The sequence below is a fragment of the Meles meles genome, chromosome 5 (genome assembly GCF_922984935.1).
Source record: "Meles meles chromosome 5, mMelMel3.1 paternal haplotype, whole genome shotgun sequence".
Classification (NCBI taxonomy): Eukaryota; Metazoa; Chordata; class Mammalia; order Carnivora; family Mustelidae; genus Meles; species Meles meles.
Genome location: NC_060070.1, coordinates 82,935,111 through 82,952,054, shown reverse-complemented (window position 1 = coordinate 82,952,054; position 16,944 = coordinate 82,935,111). Strand labels below are relative to the sequence as shown.

General features: G+C 39.0%; 2 protein-coding genes across 6 annotated transcripts in view; one reads left to right on the top strand and one right to left on the bottom strand.

Moving 5' to 3' along the window:
- MCM9 (minichromosome maintenance 9 homologous recombination repair factor) overlaps positions 1–16,944 on the bottom strand; it is a 97,806-nt gene that overhangs the window by 62,191 nt on the left and 18,671 nt on the right. Inside the window, exon 8 of one of the 5 annotated variants that reach the window (XM_046004803.1) lies at positions 1,338–1,496. The exons of 1 other annotated variant lie outside the window; for it this stretch is intronic. In XM_046004803.1, the coding sequence (XP_045860759.1) occupies positions 1,357–1,496 (140 nt within the window). In that variant the 3' untranslated portion in view covers positions 1,338–1,356. Of the gene's footprint in view, positions 1–1,337; positions 1,497–1,859; positions 2,663–14,059; positions 16,853–16,944 lie in introns of those variants that run through there. 3 more of the 5 variants (XM_046004802.1, XM_046004805.1, XM_046004804.1) reach the window with 3 other exon arrangements.
- ASF1A (anti-silencing function 1A histone chaperone) lies at positions 1,450–14,850 on the top strand. Its single transcript, XM_046004806.1, has 4 exons — positions 1,450–1,835; positions 7,482–7,597; positions 11,849–12,025; positions 13,216–14,850. Exons 1-4 carry the CDS (start codon positions 1,727–1,729, stop codon positions 13,426–13,428), a joined length of 615 nt encoding a protein of 204 aa, XP_045860762.1. The 5' UTR covers positions 1,450–1,726; the 3' UTR covers positions 13,429–14,850.

Here is a 16,944-nt window from a genome sequence, read left to right as displayed (position 1 = left end):
CGCTCTAAGTAGTTTTCCTAAATATGGGGAGGCCTAGTATTACCTGAGCCATATAAACTTTCAAAAGACCAGGTGATAAAGAAGCCACATCAATAGCAACCTACTTAAGTATCCACAATGCCCAAAGAATGACAACTCAAAATTCTGGGCACTATACTAAGAAACAACTGTTTCAGCACAGATGATACTTAAGAAATAATACTTTCTCTGAATTTAATTAGCCAAGGTCATTGGTTTCACGCAAAACACTGAAGGGAAAAAAAAATAATGGTTTATGAACAGCATGTATTAGAAGAAATCTTTATAGCTCTCTTACTAGGTTAACAAATTGTTCTACAACCCCACAAATGTGTTAAAACCTCTCCCTTTCCCCACAGCGGTAGTCAAACAGCCTAAATGAATCCACATGAATGCCGATGAATCAAGCAGACTCCTCAAAACTTGCTTGTGGTGCCAAAAATTTTTACTTACTAACGGTTTAGGTCGTAATTTTTTTTTTGAAAATCACATGTCCTGGTATGCTGCTGTGTCTTTACTCTTCCTTTCCCTTTCTTATCATATTTTTTGCCCTTTGGTTTCCTGACATTTCCATTTTCTCTTTTTATGTTCCTGTTACGCTCACCAAACGACAGAAACCTGGGGTGTAACTGATCACATCTCTAGCAATTTTTTCTTATTCTAGGGCTTCTGAGATTAGGACGGGAGACCCAGGTGCTACCCAAATATTACCTATTCAGATCTTCCAAGCAAAGTGTGCGTGAAAAAGCCTCTCTTCACCCTTCATTTTGTGTCTATTTAACTTACAGCACTGTAGTGCCCAAACGCAGATATTGACCAAGAATTAGGTTTCCAAAATGGCTTTGCTCCTTTCGAGCTGGCATGAGGTCTATAAAATACAATTTATTTCCACTGCAACCAACCCTTCTCTCTACCCCAAATGCTACCCTGTACGTAGACAGCTGAACCTAACCCCGTGTAGTCAACCGAATCACAGCTGCTAAATTGAGTAGAGAGACGGCACAGCCGTTGGACTGATGTAAAAAGAGCGTTAAAAGGAAAAAAAGAAAAGAGAAAAAACACACTCCAAGCAGAAACCACACGAAGCAAAAACCCGAGGGGCGGGCGTCGCCCACAACCCCGCCGTCCCGCCGCCTCGCCAGCCGCGAGCACGCCTCCCCGCCGCGGCCACGCCTCCTCCGACCCCGCGCCCCGCCCCGGCCACGCCCGACGTGAGGCGCGGGAGCCGCCGGGCCGGGGGCGGGGCCTGCTCCGCCCCTCCCCCTCGCCGCCGCCGCCGGCGGCCTCCGCGCGGGCCTCCCAGCCCGTATTCCACTCACTTTGTTCTCCGCCTTTGTCCTAATCCACACCAGCAGGTGGAGCCGCAGTTAAAGTTTCCGAGTCCATTCCGGGAGCGGGAGCCCATCTTGCTCGCCGCCGAGGCCCTCGCTGGAGGAGGAGGGTCAGAGCTCGGGTGCAGCCAATCGCGGGCAACGCTGCTAGTTATCAGAGCAGAATGGGCTGTAGTTTAGTGAAATAGGAAAGCTGCAAAACACTGTGGAGTGCTCCCGTGTAAATAAAAAGAGGAAAAAAAAGTTTCTCAAGTCGCCGCTGCACGACGTCGGGCAGGCGCCGGGGCGGGGGTCTGCGCTCTCCCGAGCGGCCGCGCGCTGGACTTTATTGTGCCGCAACAAGCCCCTGTTCCCATTGTTTGTGTTTTTTTCAAAATATGGCAAAGGTTCAGGTGAACAATGTAGTGGTGCTGGATAACCCTTCTCCTTTCTACAACCCGTTCCAGTTCGAGATCACCTTCGAGTGCATCGAGGACCTGTCTGAAGGTGAGTCAGGCGCCCGCCCGCCGCCGGGCTGTCAGTTGCGGGCTGCAGACGTTGAAAGTTTCCCGGGCCCGGCCTCGCGCGGGCGGCCGGTTCGGCTCTGCGGAGGGAAACTTGAAGTTGATGGACGACGGCCGCTGAGGCGCGCGCGGCGTTCGGCCGCAGCCGGGGCGCCTGCCGTGGCTCAACTTGCGAGGAACTTGTTCGAGCGGAGGTAGCCATGTTGTCAGCTTTGTCTGGCGGGCGGGCGGTTCGCGAGACCCGCACTCGCGCCCGCGGCGCCGGCCGGGGGTCGCGCCGGGCTGGCCCCTTGCCGCGAACGGCCTCCGCGGCCCGGGCACGGAGGTTGGGAAGGGAGAGGCATGTGTGTGGTCGCGCCGGCGAGTTAGCAGCGGAGCCATCTTACCAAGAGTAGAGAATTGGGCCACCGACCCCGGCGTCACGACGCCTCCTCTCCGCGGGTGACGAACACGGCGCCCCGCCTGCCCACCTTCCTGCCCCCGAGGGACAGGCAAATCCATTTTTAGAGCTTACGCTGGAGTTGCCCCACTCTCTGGGGTGGCCGTGCCCGGCCGCTCCGGGGAAGAGAGCGAGGCTGTCCTCGCGCTGATTTCTGGCTCCCTGGACCAACCAGCAGGGGAGGCGGGCGCAGGCTCGGCCCCTCGGCACCGCGGGCCGGGCGCCGGCGCTCCCCGGGGACGGCGGGTGCTCCCCCGCGGCACTCCCCGGCCGGCGCCCGGGATGCTCGGGGCGCCCGGGGATGCTGGCGCTCAGGCTCGCCCAGACTGGCGTGGACTCCTGTTCGTAATGACGGAAACCTCCTCTCCTCCCTCTCGGGAAGAAAAATACTGCTAAGCTAGAAAGTTACGTTTAACCCAAGAGCAGAAATAAGTAAAACACTGAAATAATTTCCAGGACTTAATCACTGGCTTCTCAGTAGTCAGACTTTTCTTCAAGAACGTGTTGAAATCTAATTAAAATAACTCCACATCCAAACACCCTGAGCATAAAACACAAAAGTGGGCTAGGAAATAACAGGTAAAGTCTGGATAGCAATGCAAAAATTTTTACAATTTTTTCTAGGTTCGTTTTAAGGACTCCAAAGATTTTTATAATGTGCAGTAATAAATATTTAGAAAGCTAAAACTTGGCAAGGTTTTTAATCTTTGTCCTTAGATTTTATTAATCCATTGCTTTCCTTTTAAATTTGAGGAGAAAAAATTCAACTTCATCAGTGGTCATCTTACAGTTAAATAGGGGACATGCTTATTTGAAGTTTTAAGTATGTTTAACAAAAATGCATTTAAAATTATGCTAATCATGGTATATAAAGTATTTCACTTAAAAATTAGTTTTTAATCTCTGCAAAATATATTTTATGTAGGGTGTCAAAGTTTTCAAAATATAAAAGCAATACCTGCTTATTGGAATAAACTTTTAAAAAGTTGTACATATATTTATAAAGTAACAGTCCTCTGTACTCAAATGCCTTCCACCATCGCCTATAATTAACTTTAATCTGTGCTCTTCCAAGAAGTATTAATGCATACATAAGACATATATGCATATATATGTATTATGTGTATGCCATATTTTAAAAGACAGTTCATTGATTAAACTAATTTCTAATAGGCCACTGATAATAAAATTAGAGGGGATTTTTCTTATTACTCTGAAACCATTTGATTACTTTTCCCAGAGTACTACTATAATCATTTCAGCTACCAGGTCAATTTTTCATACCCAACAGTAAGTTTTCCTTTTTATTGCCAATTATATATAAAAATGAGCAAATGCAAGAGAAACCATTGATCAGTCCATTCCAACGCACTATATGATTTAAGCTTTACAAGTTCTTCAAATTATAGCTATTCCTCAAATGAGGCCTTGCATTTTTTAAGAGCCAGTTTTGGACAAGGATGATAGATGATTCAGGATGTTACAGGGCTTTGACATTGCATGGCTGAAACCCACCATTCATTTAGAATTATGTTCCCATTTTTAACTGGCATCTATTCAGAACTTGGCTGAATCATGTCAGAGTTTTTATGATTCTGGTATCAACAATACACTTACTTCCACTTTTACACCTCTTCCTAGGGCACCTATACTGGTTATTTAGCATTTTTCAAGAGTTTAAGCTGAGTCATACTGAAGCTGCAAAGGAATCTTTCAAAAAGGTGCCATGCTTGTGTACTCCACCTAGAGGCTATGTGGATTAAGGAAATTAAGTTTATTTAGCAAAAGCTTCTAAGTTCCATACTTTTATATTGCAGTTCTTTAAAAAAAAAAAAAAAAAAAAATCTATACTTAAAATGAAACTACAGAATATTCTGAAGAGAAATTTTCACTTCATAATTTTATCTTAAATTCCAGGCCGGAGGTTGGCCACCATTTTTCATGCTTAAAGTTGATAGGAGACCCAGGATGTGTTTGATCTGATGGTCCCCAAGCTTGTACAAGTTTTGATTGACCTTCATGCTAATCTTAGGCCTTCTGTAGACTGTTGATTCTTTGTTTCTCTAACAGAATGGAGCCATTAAGTTGGTCAGTATCAATAATTCTAAGCTACTGTCAGTTGAACCCTTACAATGTACCAGAATTGAACGTGGTGTTTCATCTTTTTAAACTTCAGGCTTGTTCTAATTCCCAAAGATTACATACTTTACACTCACCACATACCTTCCCAAGTACCGTAATTAGTTTAAAATTCCCTTGGTGACTTCCCTCACTTCCAACCATAATTGCAAATACTTGCAACTGGGGTTACCATGATTAAGTGAAACAATTAGTTAACTTTTTAAATAAATGAATAAATCCAAACAGATAACCTGTGTATTTGATTCTGTCCCTTCTCTTCCTTTGTATACAGGGGACAGGGGGATGAAAGGAGAGTTTAAAAAAAAAAGAATAATAAAACAACTGATGCTAATTTATAAATAAATTACTGAGCATTTTAAAGTCAGTAGCTACAGCAAGGATTCATTAGCATAAAAATTAAGGTACCGGTGTTCACTGAGTTACAGCCTGTGCTCCTTAAGGTAGATTATCTTTCCATGGCCTCTGTCTGCACCCAACTCCCTCCACAACCCCCCATACCCAGTTAAGTTCCTTTATCCCACTATTCATTTGAGAGCCAGAAATGGAAGAATTATTTCCTAGTTTTGGTTTTGGAAGGATCCCAGGCTTTGAAGTTGTAGAAACAACTTGGGTTCTGATTCTTCGGTTTGGTGAATTTGGATAAATTACTTAGCTTCTTGGGGCCTCAGCTTCCTTGTTTGCATAATAGTATAAATCTATATGATAAAGCTGTTGAGATTTAAATAACAGGGTGAAATTGACAAGACCAATGCTCAGCACATAGCAGGTATTTTATAAGTATATAACTCTTGACTATGTTCCTGTGCCAGACTGCAAATGCCTTATACCAATTACAAGGCCAAGAGGACTATGTGTATTGGTACAAATAAATACATATGAAATGAACTAAATACAAAACTGCATGTGACAATTACCAGACTTACCCTCAATTGGCTAGTTTAGTAGGTTTTACACTCCTGTCATACGTTTGTCCACTTAGCTTTTGCATTTCCTACATCATTGATACCTATCTAGTAGATATCTCACACTTAACATGTCCAAAACTAATTCCTGGTTGTTTTTAATCCCTACCCCTTGCAGAAAAGGTGACTGACTCTTCCTGCCTTTATCTTCAAGATTTATCCAGAGTGTGACTGCTCATCCCCATGGCTACATGTGGTCCAAGCTACCATCAGTTCTTGGCCTCAGTTGTTAAAAATATCCACCTGTTTCTTTCCTCACCATCTTACAGTCCATACTGAACGCAGGATCCACAATGATCCTTCTAAAATGAAAGCTGGATCACGTTATCCTTCCAATCAGAACCCTCCCAGTGGATTCCCATGCTACTTATAAAAGAAGTCTTCAATGACGGCCTTTAAGACTTTGCATAATCTGGCCATGCCCTTCACACTCAATCTAATGGTCAGTTATTTTCCCCTTCGTTCAGTTTACACCAACCCTGACCTCCTTGCTTTTTCTTTTTCTTTTTTTAAGATTTTATTTATTTGACAGAGAAATCACAAATAGGCAGAGAGGAGGCAGGCAGAGGGCGAGGGGAAGCAGGCTTCCTGCTGAGCAGAGAGCCAGATGTGGGGTGATCCCAGGACCCTGAGATCATGACCTGAGCCGAAGGCAGAGGCTCAACCCACTGAGCCACCCAGGCGCCCCTACTCCTTGCTTTTTCTTGAGCAAGCTAAGCATGCTCCTACTTCCAAATATTTGCTATTCCTTCTAACTAGATATCCATGTTGCTTCTTCATATTTTAATCTTCATCAGCAAATAAATGATCTTGTGAGATGTCAGATGCAGGGGATTTGCATCTGGATATGTGCTAGAAGATGGAAATATAAGTGGTCTAGGACAGAGCCATGAAGTACCTCATAGGTCCTCAGAAAATGACTGCTGACTTAGTAAGAGAATAGACCTAAAGGAGTTTCAGTAATTTGCAGTTTATCATACAATATGAGTAAGTAGTACCTATTACTATTTCTCTTCTCTCTTTAGGGAACAAAAATACCTACCTACACAATCACACAAAAATGGCAATACCACGGCAGCACTAAGTAGATTCTCAGTGTGTGACCTAGAAACACCCCTCTGGGAGTGCTGCCATGGCCTTGGTGTAGTGAATCCAAGAGGCAGGCTGCACAGTGCTAAACACCTTAGGAGGACCAGAAGGTCTCAGAGGTGATCTGTATTTGCAATTGTCTTCCTCGTCTTCCTAAAGAGGAGGTGGCTCCTTTGAAAGAGCAGTTGCTTTACTCATTTCTGGGTTCTTGTAGCAGAGCGCTCTGTAAAAGGTGCTCAGTGAAAGCTGAATTACATATAACAATGACATAAAATGTCTTGGGTTGCACTTTAGTGTATCTTACTCTTCCTCTTGTCTGTTCCCACCACCCATACTCCTTATCAAGTGGTTATAAGGATCCCTGGTTTCCTTACCTATGATACAAAGTGGTGCAAAGAGGGAAAAAAACCCGACTATGGTCCCTTTCACAGTTGATGAGCTGAAGCCCCTTATTTCTGAGCCACAAGGGAAGTTGGCTAATAATGATTTCCCCACTTTGGAGCTCTTTAATAATCTGGATCTGTGCAACATAATATGGGGCAGCCCTTCCAAAGTGTGCTTAGTATTAGTAGCTTGTTAAAAGATGACATAGGTAAAAAGTGGGGGGTGATTCCATAGCCGAACAAACTTGGGAAATGCTGGTTTAATGTTACTGGTGTTCTTTACTGAAGAAGTCTCACAACACATACTCTGCCAGTGTGCTTTAGGAGTCCTCAACACAAGGTTGTAGCATTTCCCAAGTTTGGGGCCATGTTGTTTTGTTTGCTATGAGCCCTGCCCAGGGACTAGTGTTTCACAAAAGAACATTTTGAGAAAGTTTCTGGTAAGAAATAGAAGAATTTCATAAGGAGCAATTCAGTGCCTTCCTGGATTTTCTGCCATGAGAAGCCAATTTTAGCAGCCAATAAATGGCTTAAGTGGACATTAAAAGGGTCTTTGATGCCATCTCATAATGTAATTACTGAATATGAAATAATGTTTTGGTTTTTAACCCTAGACTTGGAATGGAAAATTATCTATGTGGGCTCTGCAGAAAGTGAAGAATACGACCAAGTTTTAGACTCTGTTTTAGTGGGCCCTGTTCCTGCAGGAAGGCATATGTTTGTATTTCAGGTAAGACTATTCTTGGTAAATATATATGCCAAATACATTTCTAAACTCTTATCTCATGGTTCTTATTCATTTCCTGGTGGGTTAAATCACTCTGCTTCTGCTGTATTCACTTTTTATCTGCTTCTGTTCTGCTGTGAGAGGTTGGCGTGCTGTCTACTCCAGAGCGTGCACAGCACTCAGTAAAGCTATCCCAGTGTCCTGGCACATGTGGTGGTTAATTTGGGGCTCTGCCTGTGAATAGTCCTATAGTATCAGATTTTCAGGGGGGCTGGCCAGCAGCCCAATATAGGGTCCAAGGCATACTACAACTGGCATAGTTAGTATAGTAATATGCATCTTCAGTGTACGGTTTCAGCCATTAGGAGTAATGATCACAAGAAAAACAACTTTCTTTCAGCATAATCAGTAATTGAGCTAGGTTAATATGTAGATAGAGAACTACTGCATAAACTTGGAATTAAGGTCCAGTGGTTTACTAAAGCATCTAATCTATACATATTATAGAGGATTACTGTTACAAATCTAGTGCTCTGTTTATTATTTGTTAGGGGAAATTCTAATACAATTTATGTTCTCGGATATCACTGACAGTATTTGGGTCTGTGCCAAGGCTTTAGATACTGTCTTCTGTATTCAAAGTGTTACTTCTTTTAATCCATGTTAAATTGTTGTATAAAGCTATTCAGTCACTTCTGATTATCCATGCTTATTAGGAGATATTTGTAAGTAGCCCAAAGAGTAGCCATAGGTTGAAAACAAAACAAAAACCACTTCATTTTGTTGCAAATATTTCTACACAACAGAGTCCCCATCAGTTAAGTAGAACCCACTGTAAAGACTTCATCCAGAAAGAAAATTAACTCTTCCTATCCCTGACCTCCCCCTTTTTTTTTCATTTCATACATGGGACCAATTTAAATGAATACTGTTAGTCAGCTAATCCCATCAGATGTGGGCCAAGAATTATAAACATATGGTATCTTGGTCTCCTAGCCTTAGTGCCTTTTATTAAAAGTCAACAAATAATTTACTATGTTTAACAAATGGTTAAATAAAGCTCAAATATATTAGTTCAAATCTACTCATTAAAAGTGCTGTTAAGCTGAGTTGGGTGAGTGCATAACCTTGGTGAAAGATGTGAGTATTAGAGAATGTGCAGAGGGAACCACTGCAGTTACAGACCTTCAGATCCTGGCTCCGTTGCTTATTAAACATGTGTGCCTTTAGACAGGCTCCCTAGCCTCGGTTAGTCACTCCAGCCGTCTATAAAATGTGGATAATATCTAACCTCATCAGAATGTTAAGAGGATTAAATGAGGAATAAAGTAGTTAAGTGCTATCACTGACAAATAATGCCCTACTTCCATTATTAGAGCTAAATTATTATTCTCTTAAGTTCTTGAAATTGTTACATAAAAGCAGCAGTATTTGCTTTAACCCACAAGCTTGGAAAACCCATACATCACTGATGATAATTCATGATGTGGTAAGAAACTTGGATTGACAGGTAGTGATACACCTTTTTATGCTACCATAAAACCTGCAAATAAATCCCTTGGCTTTGAAACAAACCCTTAAATGACTTTTCTCTGTGTTTACGTTGTTAAGAACACTCTTAAGCTTTTGGCTTAGAGTGAATAATTTATTCAAAAATATTTCCCTCCAGTGATTTTCCAGTAGTTTTACATTGGTATCAGTGTTCATGTTGCCAAAAAGGACAGAGAAAGAAGCATGCGATTTAAATCAGATGGTCAGCCTGTACATTTACAGAATTCACCATGATCAGCAAAAAGGGACTAAAATACAGTTTTTGTCTTTAAACAGACTGTCATAGTATTCTCTGGTCTGCCATGAATAAACATACCTTTCACCTGAGTGTGTCAAAGCCTAGCAGGAAGATGTCCAGACATTTGCCTAGTACTGCTGGTTGAAGTTAAAAATCTCTACCTAACACTTTATCCTAAGTGGTCTGAGAGGCCTATGGGTTTTTCTACTTGAATATGAATTTGCTCAAGTTGAATCCTTTAGCAAAAAAACTTTAAAACACAAACATGGCTAGCACCAGTCTACTGAGGAGATGGGAAGCACTGTGAGGGGAAGGTTTCCATAGTAGTACTAAATTGCCTCTTTTTCCCATTTTCCACTCATTTCCAGGACATTAGCATCTCTTTGGGTAACCTGGAAGTAACTAGACCCCTCTGGGGGGAAGGGAACACACAGAATCTTTAAGACAAACAGTATATTCTCAGGACAGGCCCTTAGTCCCCCTGCCGATCTCTCTCCAATTAGTCAGATTACTTCATGTCAGGAATTGAGTTAGAATAAATTTTTAAATACTAAGTATATACTGAGTGCCCAGAGCTATGCCAGACATGAGATTATAAAGATGAACTGGATAGAACTTCTGCTCAGTCCTAGCAAAGACTGAAGGGTAAACATCTATTTAGGTTATTGTACATACATTAGTAAATGTGTGTCAAGTAATTTTAAGTGCAAAAACAGAGTATTATTAATTCTACCTTCTGAATCAGAAAGGGGTTTACCTGGGTGGTTTGGTTGGTTAAGTGTCCGACTCTTGATCTCAGCTCAGGTCTTGCTTTCAGGTTTTAAGTTCAAGCCCCGTGTTGGGCTCCACACTGGGCATGGGGCCATTGGGCTTCACTAAGGATATATTTCATACAAATTTAGAAAGATTAATTCTTTAAGATGTCAGGGAAGAAACTTATAGGCCAAGAGAACAGTATATGCAAGGCACAGAGGCATGAAAGATTACCACTGCATTTTAGAGAACTCTGTCTAATCCTAGAACAAGAGTAAGAGGTGTAGAATTAAAGGGAGTGTGAATGGTTGAAGACAAATTATAAAGGGCCTTATAAATGAAGTTAAAGACAGATTTTTATCTCTGAAATGGGAGTAATCATCTGGAGTTTTTAAAACAGGTAAAGGAATAGGAATGGATCTTTGCCTAGCTAATGTTGGCAGTAGTACAGACAGCAAGTGAGCTGGAGGATTCCAGTTAGAAAGTTATTCCAGTATTCCATATAAGACATGAAGACATGAACTGAGTCTTCAGAGATGAGAAATGTTGCAACAGGCTGGATAGGGGAGGTAGGGAAGAGAGGGTACTGAAATTTTTAGCCTAGGTCAATGTTTTAGACTAGATAGATATTGTGTGCTTTTTTGTGTCATCTGCATGTGGTAGGTACACAATAATTCTTATCTTCAATGATAATGGCTTGATAGAGAATGTCAGTTGGGGGTGTTGCCAAGCTATAGTACTGGCTGAAGTGTTCACCCAGGCACAGGGATGTTCTTTAGTGTCCTGGCAAGAGTCAGCTGATCTGCTGGGATGAGCTCCATCCCTTCAGCACTCAGAATGGCTGCCTCAGGTCACAATCCCATGCCTCACTGTCACTGTGCATCAGCCTAGGCCGCCTCCTCACCAGTCTCCTTAGTGCCTCTCACACTGCCACGGATAGAACCCTAGCCTTTGCTTATGCTGTTTGCCTTCTCTAGCTCACTTGCTTCATCTTCTGCATTCCTCAAGATTCAGCAGCTTGATTCAAAACATCATTAAGTATATCTTCTTAAACCAATCTTTACCTTGGTTGTATTTCTGTAGTATGTGTGGTTTAAAAGTACACTATATTTTAGTGGCTATCAAAGTCATTCACAATAGATGGTTAATATTTTTGAAAATCTGCTATAGAGCTACTTCTATTCCATTTTCAGTCTTATGTTAATTTACTATTAGAATATTTGTGCAAAGTTGGGACAGTGGGTGTGAGAATATGTGTCCTGAGTATAAGAGAAAAACCAGTATAATAAACATTTGCTGCCAGCAGGCTGTGTGGAGATCATTGAATATTTACTAATTTAGGTTTAAAAATTATGCCTGGAAATTATGACTAGAATCAGACTATTGGCTTGTTTGTTATATTTTATAAAAGGTTTTATCATTGAATATTGTATAATCCCATATGAATTACCACACAGTCTCTCTAGATTTATCTTCCTATAAAAGTAAAGTTTTCAGGTGCCCAGAGTAATTAGGTATACTGTGGAGAAATATTCAAACTATATTTTCTGACTATAAGTCAACCTCAAAAATGAGCATGTGCCTTCCCAGTATGATTTCCAAGTTTTTTTTGTTCTGCCCTTAACTGACGGTGCTGAAGGTAACCAAAATGCGTCTTGCTTGCAGTTAACAGCCTTTTGTGATGTGTTTCTTTTCTTTTTAAATTATTGTAGGCTGATGCACCTAATCCAGGACTCATTCCAGATGCAGATGCAGTAGGTGTAACAGTTGTGCTAATTACATGCACCTATCGAGGTCAAGAATTTATTAGAGTTGGCTATTATGTAAATAATGAATATACTGAGACAGAACTAAGGGAAAATCCACCAGTAAAACCAGACTTTTCTAAGGTAATGACTGTTCCTTTTTCATTACTTTTACTATACTTCTTTTTTTAAAGTAGATGCCAGACTTTTCTAAGGTAATGACTATTTCTTTTTCATTACTTTTACTATACTTTTTTAAAAAGTAGATGCCATTTCATAGTATATTATGAAAATAGCTTGGAGACAAAATAAATTTGTGGTCCTTGTGCCAACTGGGCAAACTAACCGTTCCATTTCCATACTTGACCTCAGACCCTACCTCCTGATGAATCATTAGTAATTAATGTTGGTCAGGCACTTTCAGAGTCTCTGATGGTTTAGAAAGTTGAAAGTGCCTCCTCTAAGAGACAGTAGTTTACAACTTTTCTCTGCAGCATTTCCTGTACGTCATACGTATTAGAGATGAAACCAAAGGTCTTAAGTATCTCTGGTTTTGGAAAATAGCTTCTGAGTGAGAAGCTGAAACCTGTGCTTCAGAATTACAGATTCTCAAAAATACTTCCTATTTTATGATTTTTTCATTGGGACCTGACAGTTTAGTAACTGGTGACTTATGTGAGATTGAACACAACACTCCATCTGCCTGAGCATGCAAGAAAAATTACATGGGAGTAGAATGGAATGTTCTTTCTGATAATGAGGCTGGAATATTTAATCCTGGTATGGGACCTTCCAGTGACTCAATGTATTAGTTAACTAAAAGGCACCTTGTATAGCAAAAAACAAAAAAACGAGAATACTGTTTCTGAGAATGAACCATAATAATTAAAAGGTATGAAACCACATAATGAGAGTTGATATTTGGGGAAATTTTTATTTTCTTTGGAAATATTACTGAAGAGACACCATATCAACCTAAAAAGCATACATTTAGATAAAGCATCCTGTGAAGAATGCACCCTCAAGAAAGAAGAGATTGTCTCCCTTTTAGGAAACAGAAGTATAGAGGGGTTAGATATTTTGTTCTTTAGTAAATGATCTGGATGAATTCCCTCAGATCCTTCATATCCTTTCCATTAGCCTAAAATAATTTTTTTGCTGTAGCCCTAATCCTTGTGTATTAGTACTTTTAAGGTGTTTTACTAAATTTTATGCCTTTGTATAAATTTAGCCCTTTAGCAGTACTGATATAAAGAACCATTTGATTAAGCTCCTATTCGTGTATATTTAACTTTCTTAATGTTGTATGTTTATATATGTCCTTCTTCCTTTAGCTTCAAAGGAACATTTTGGCATCTAATCCCAGAGTTACAAGATTCCACATTAACTGGGAAGATAACACAGAAAAACTGGAAGATGCAGAGAGCAGTAATCCAAATCTACAATCACTTCTTTCAACAGATGCATTACCTTCAGCATCAAAGGGATGGTCCACATCAGAAAACTCATTAAATGTCATGTTAGAATCCCATATGGACTGCATGTGACCACCTGCCATCCCTTTAGTACAAATTAAGCTATAAAAATACACAGAACTATTTGAAATTCCGTAAGTACATAGTCAAGACACAATGTGAAGAATTTGTTTAAAAATATCCTGTAGAAAGTTTATAAGAAAAACCAGTATTTGAGCAAATTGTGGAATATAAATACAACTATTTTTAAGTAATTTTTTTCTCTAATGTGTTATTTTATTTGTTCTGAAACTAATCTGATTAAAACATATATATTATTTTCTTCTCCGCTATATGTAATTAAAGCACTTATAAAGAAAAATATAAGTCATTAGACCAGGTTGTAAAGCTGTCTTAGCCTTTTGGACAATAATCTTTGGACCACTATTTTACTGGCCTTCAGAAGAACAAACTTTTGACTTCAACTAAAATGTTTCTTCCTGTGATAAATAATTTGGTTTAATGTGAGGGGCACATTTCCATTCTTTTTTGTCATGTCCTTAAAGAAGGGATTTGAAGTCAACTATATGCTACCACGAACTTTAGGACCTGATTTTCTAGGCCACCTTGAAGCCTCTTATGGCAACTATTACACGAAATGTTAGATAGCATTCAGTTTGGTTTCTAAAATGATAACAAATGTGGTTAATTGTTCTTAAGGTCCTTTGTTTTATAACCATTTAGGACATCCGAATACTCCTTGAATCATCCATCATTTTTACCCAGTGAATTCAGCATGTCAAGAGCAGACATAAATGCGCTAAGTTTAAGAATAGGATATTATAATGACTTAGATCTATTCATGAGATTTATAAAAATACAATGAACTTAACCCTTCAAAATTGACTTGATAGATCATCTGTTGTTGACAGTGTTTATTTAAAAAAAAAGTGGGTTTGGGAAGGTGTATTTAGCTTTATCATAATAGATGAGTCACTATTTTGGAAAAATATATATTTTCACACATGTGGTACTCTTCTCCATATCCCTTGACTCTCATGCAGAATAAGATTGGCATATTTGTGGTTGACATATTTTAGATAGCCTTTCCAGATAAGTTTTTAAAAAGTAATCTTGGAAAGGAATCCATTAACTAAGTGGGCCAAAAGGTTCTTTTTCTTTGATGAGAGCTAGGTCCTTCCTCAAAGTTTCCTGTGCTTCATTAAATTTAGTGTAGAATATTCTCATTACTCTTGCTGCTAAGTAAGCAAGACATTAGCCATATGATACAGTTATGCAGTGCCTTTATATCTAAAACTTTTATACTGCACTTTTTAAAGCTTTTATTTTGAGGAAGGGAAAAGGGCATTTGTCTGAATGTGGAATTTAAGTTGTATATATTTCCTGTCATTCTAAAAAAAGAATTTGTGAAGGAAAATTTTGCTAAATGTTAAACTTTGAAATTTAATATACCAGATTATCAAAATACTGTCCACTAACTAGTTCATAGATTTTTTTTTTTAGTTCATAGATTTTAAAAATAAAATACATTCAATTGTTAAAACTATATGAAGAAAATTTCATTATTGTCTATTTGCAATTAAAGGAAAATGTTAAAATATTAAAATGAAAATAAAAGTAAAATTTCCAACAAAGAGCTCAGTGATTAATATAAGAAGATATGGGCTTGTTAGAAATAAAGCACATATAAGCCAAATTACCAAATAAAGCAATTTACTGCTAAGTTTTTATTCTGACTAATTATAGTGACTGATTTGTATTAATACCAAGGGTTAGGTTTTTACATCAATTTGTAAACGGACAGCTAATTTTCACAAAAGGTTAAGACTTATGTTTTAAGTCTTCTTTCAGAATTTTTATGATTCTAAGATTTAGAACTCAAACTATAGCACAGGGGTTTTATTTTCTCCCCATTTAGCTTCATTTAGAGACACTATCTGAAGTATAGCTAAAATGTTTGGAACAGTTTTTTTCCTTTTTGATCATAGTAAATAGTTCTTTCATGAAAAGATAAACACTAACCAATTACACCACAGAAGAGAGAAGCAAGTAGGCTGGAGGGAATGAGGATATCAGTTGAGCTAGAAATCTGAGGAGCATGCGTGCATTTGTTCATTTATAACTTTCTATAACCTTAGGCTTCCATGTGGTCTTATTCTTTGGTTTTAAGATTTGGGGTTTCTAATTTTACCAAGAAAGTCTATGGAAGCAATTTTTGAAATCCCTGATTTTTTAATCCTTGATATATATAAAAAAGTACATGACTCTGAAACACAAGTATTTATATGTTAATTTTCATGAAAATGCACCCATATAGTGCATCTTTCTTGTGTGCAATATATTCTGGTATCTTTTATTGTATTTCATTTTTAAAGTGCTGGTTTTGACTCCCTGAACTGGCATTTATGACTCTAAGGGACTGTGATACGCAGTTTAAAGAAAGGCTATTCTGGCCTTTTGAATAGATGAGATTTAGCAATAACTTTTCTTTCATTCTAAAATTTATATTCCCCGTACCTGTCTTTTGGATTATGATCTTGACATTTAAAAAAAGTGAGAAGTGCTAGTACAGTGAATCAGCAGCCATTCACTTGAAAACTGTCCAAATATTCTGAAATTACTGGTAGCCCACCAGATAGCCTGGATTCATTTCTTGGTCCTCCATATAGTTAACTTACAAAACATCCCACATAATTACTTGGCAAACACTTTTATTTGTTTGTTACCGGCATCATTTTATAAAGAACTCTAGAACCCTGGGTCATAAGAATTTTTAAATGCACATAAAGTGTTCTTTATATATTCTTTCTTACTACCCTTCCAGTATGTTGAACCTTGTCTATGCCTCTCCACTCACAAATCCCTTCTCATCAATGCTTAATGTACTATTCAGTTATATTTCAAAATCTGAGAGCCCCTTAGAATGGGGCTTTCCTCATGTAGGACCATTAATGCAGCATTTGCTGCTTTATGAGAAGTTTTATAGTATAAGTTTCTCATAAGAAGTTTCAGCACAGGCTTCCCTTAATAAGTAGCAAAGAACATTTGCAAAATGTGTGAAACCAAAGGCCTATTATAGACAGAAGTACAGGAGAAATATTTCCCCAATCACAACAGTGTAAAATACAAAATTGCATCAAGACAGGCTTTCTAAAAATTTTCCTAAAGTTACTTTATAATCACATCCTGACATTCGATCTGCAAAGGCTTTTAAATGTACTTGAAGAATCTTCACAATACATGAATGAAGCTCCACAATGCAGTGAAAGTGTGCTTTCCACATATTAAGACAAATTTTCTGCTGAAGAATTTTCAGTAGGAGCTACTGTTGCCCGTGAGATCTACAAGCACAAAAATGCCTCAAGCTCTATGCCATCGATCTACTTTGATAAAGGGAGATTTTTTTTTCCCATTTATCTCAACGTTTTGTTTACTAGGTCCTCATAAAATGCCAGATGGTGCATGCTTTTTCCACATTAAATAGGATCTTTCAAAACTAAGATGCAAAAAGATACATGGGATAAGTTTTAGGAAAATTAAGTGAAAGTGAAATAAAGTGAAAATTAAGTGAAAGAAATTTAAAATATT

Bases quoted from the DNA above. Each gene is read 5' to 3' on its own strand.
- ASF1A (XM_046004806.1), top strand. From the start codon at position 1,727: ATGGCAAAGGTTCAGGTGAACAATGTAGTGGTGCTGGATAACCCTTCT. The intron at 7,598-11,848 runs GTAAGACTATTC...AAATTATTGTAG, and splicing joins GGCATATGTTTGTATTTCAG to GCTGATGCACCTAATCCAGG. The intron at 12,026-13,215 runs GTAATGACTGTT...TTCTTCCTTTAG, and splicing joins TAAAACCAGACTTTTCTAAG to CTTCAAAGGAACATTTTGGC.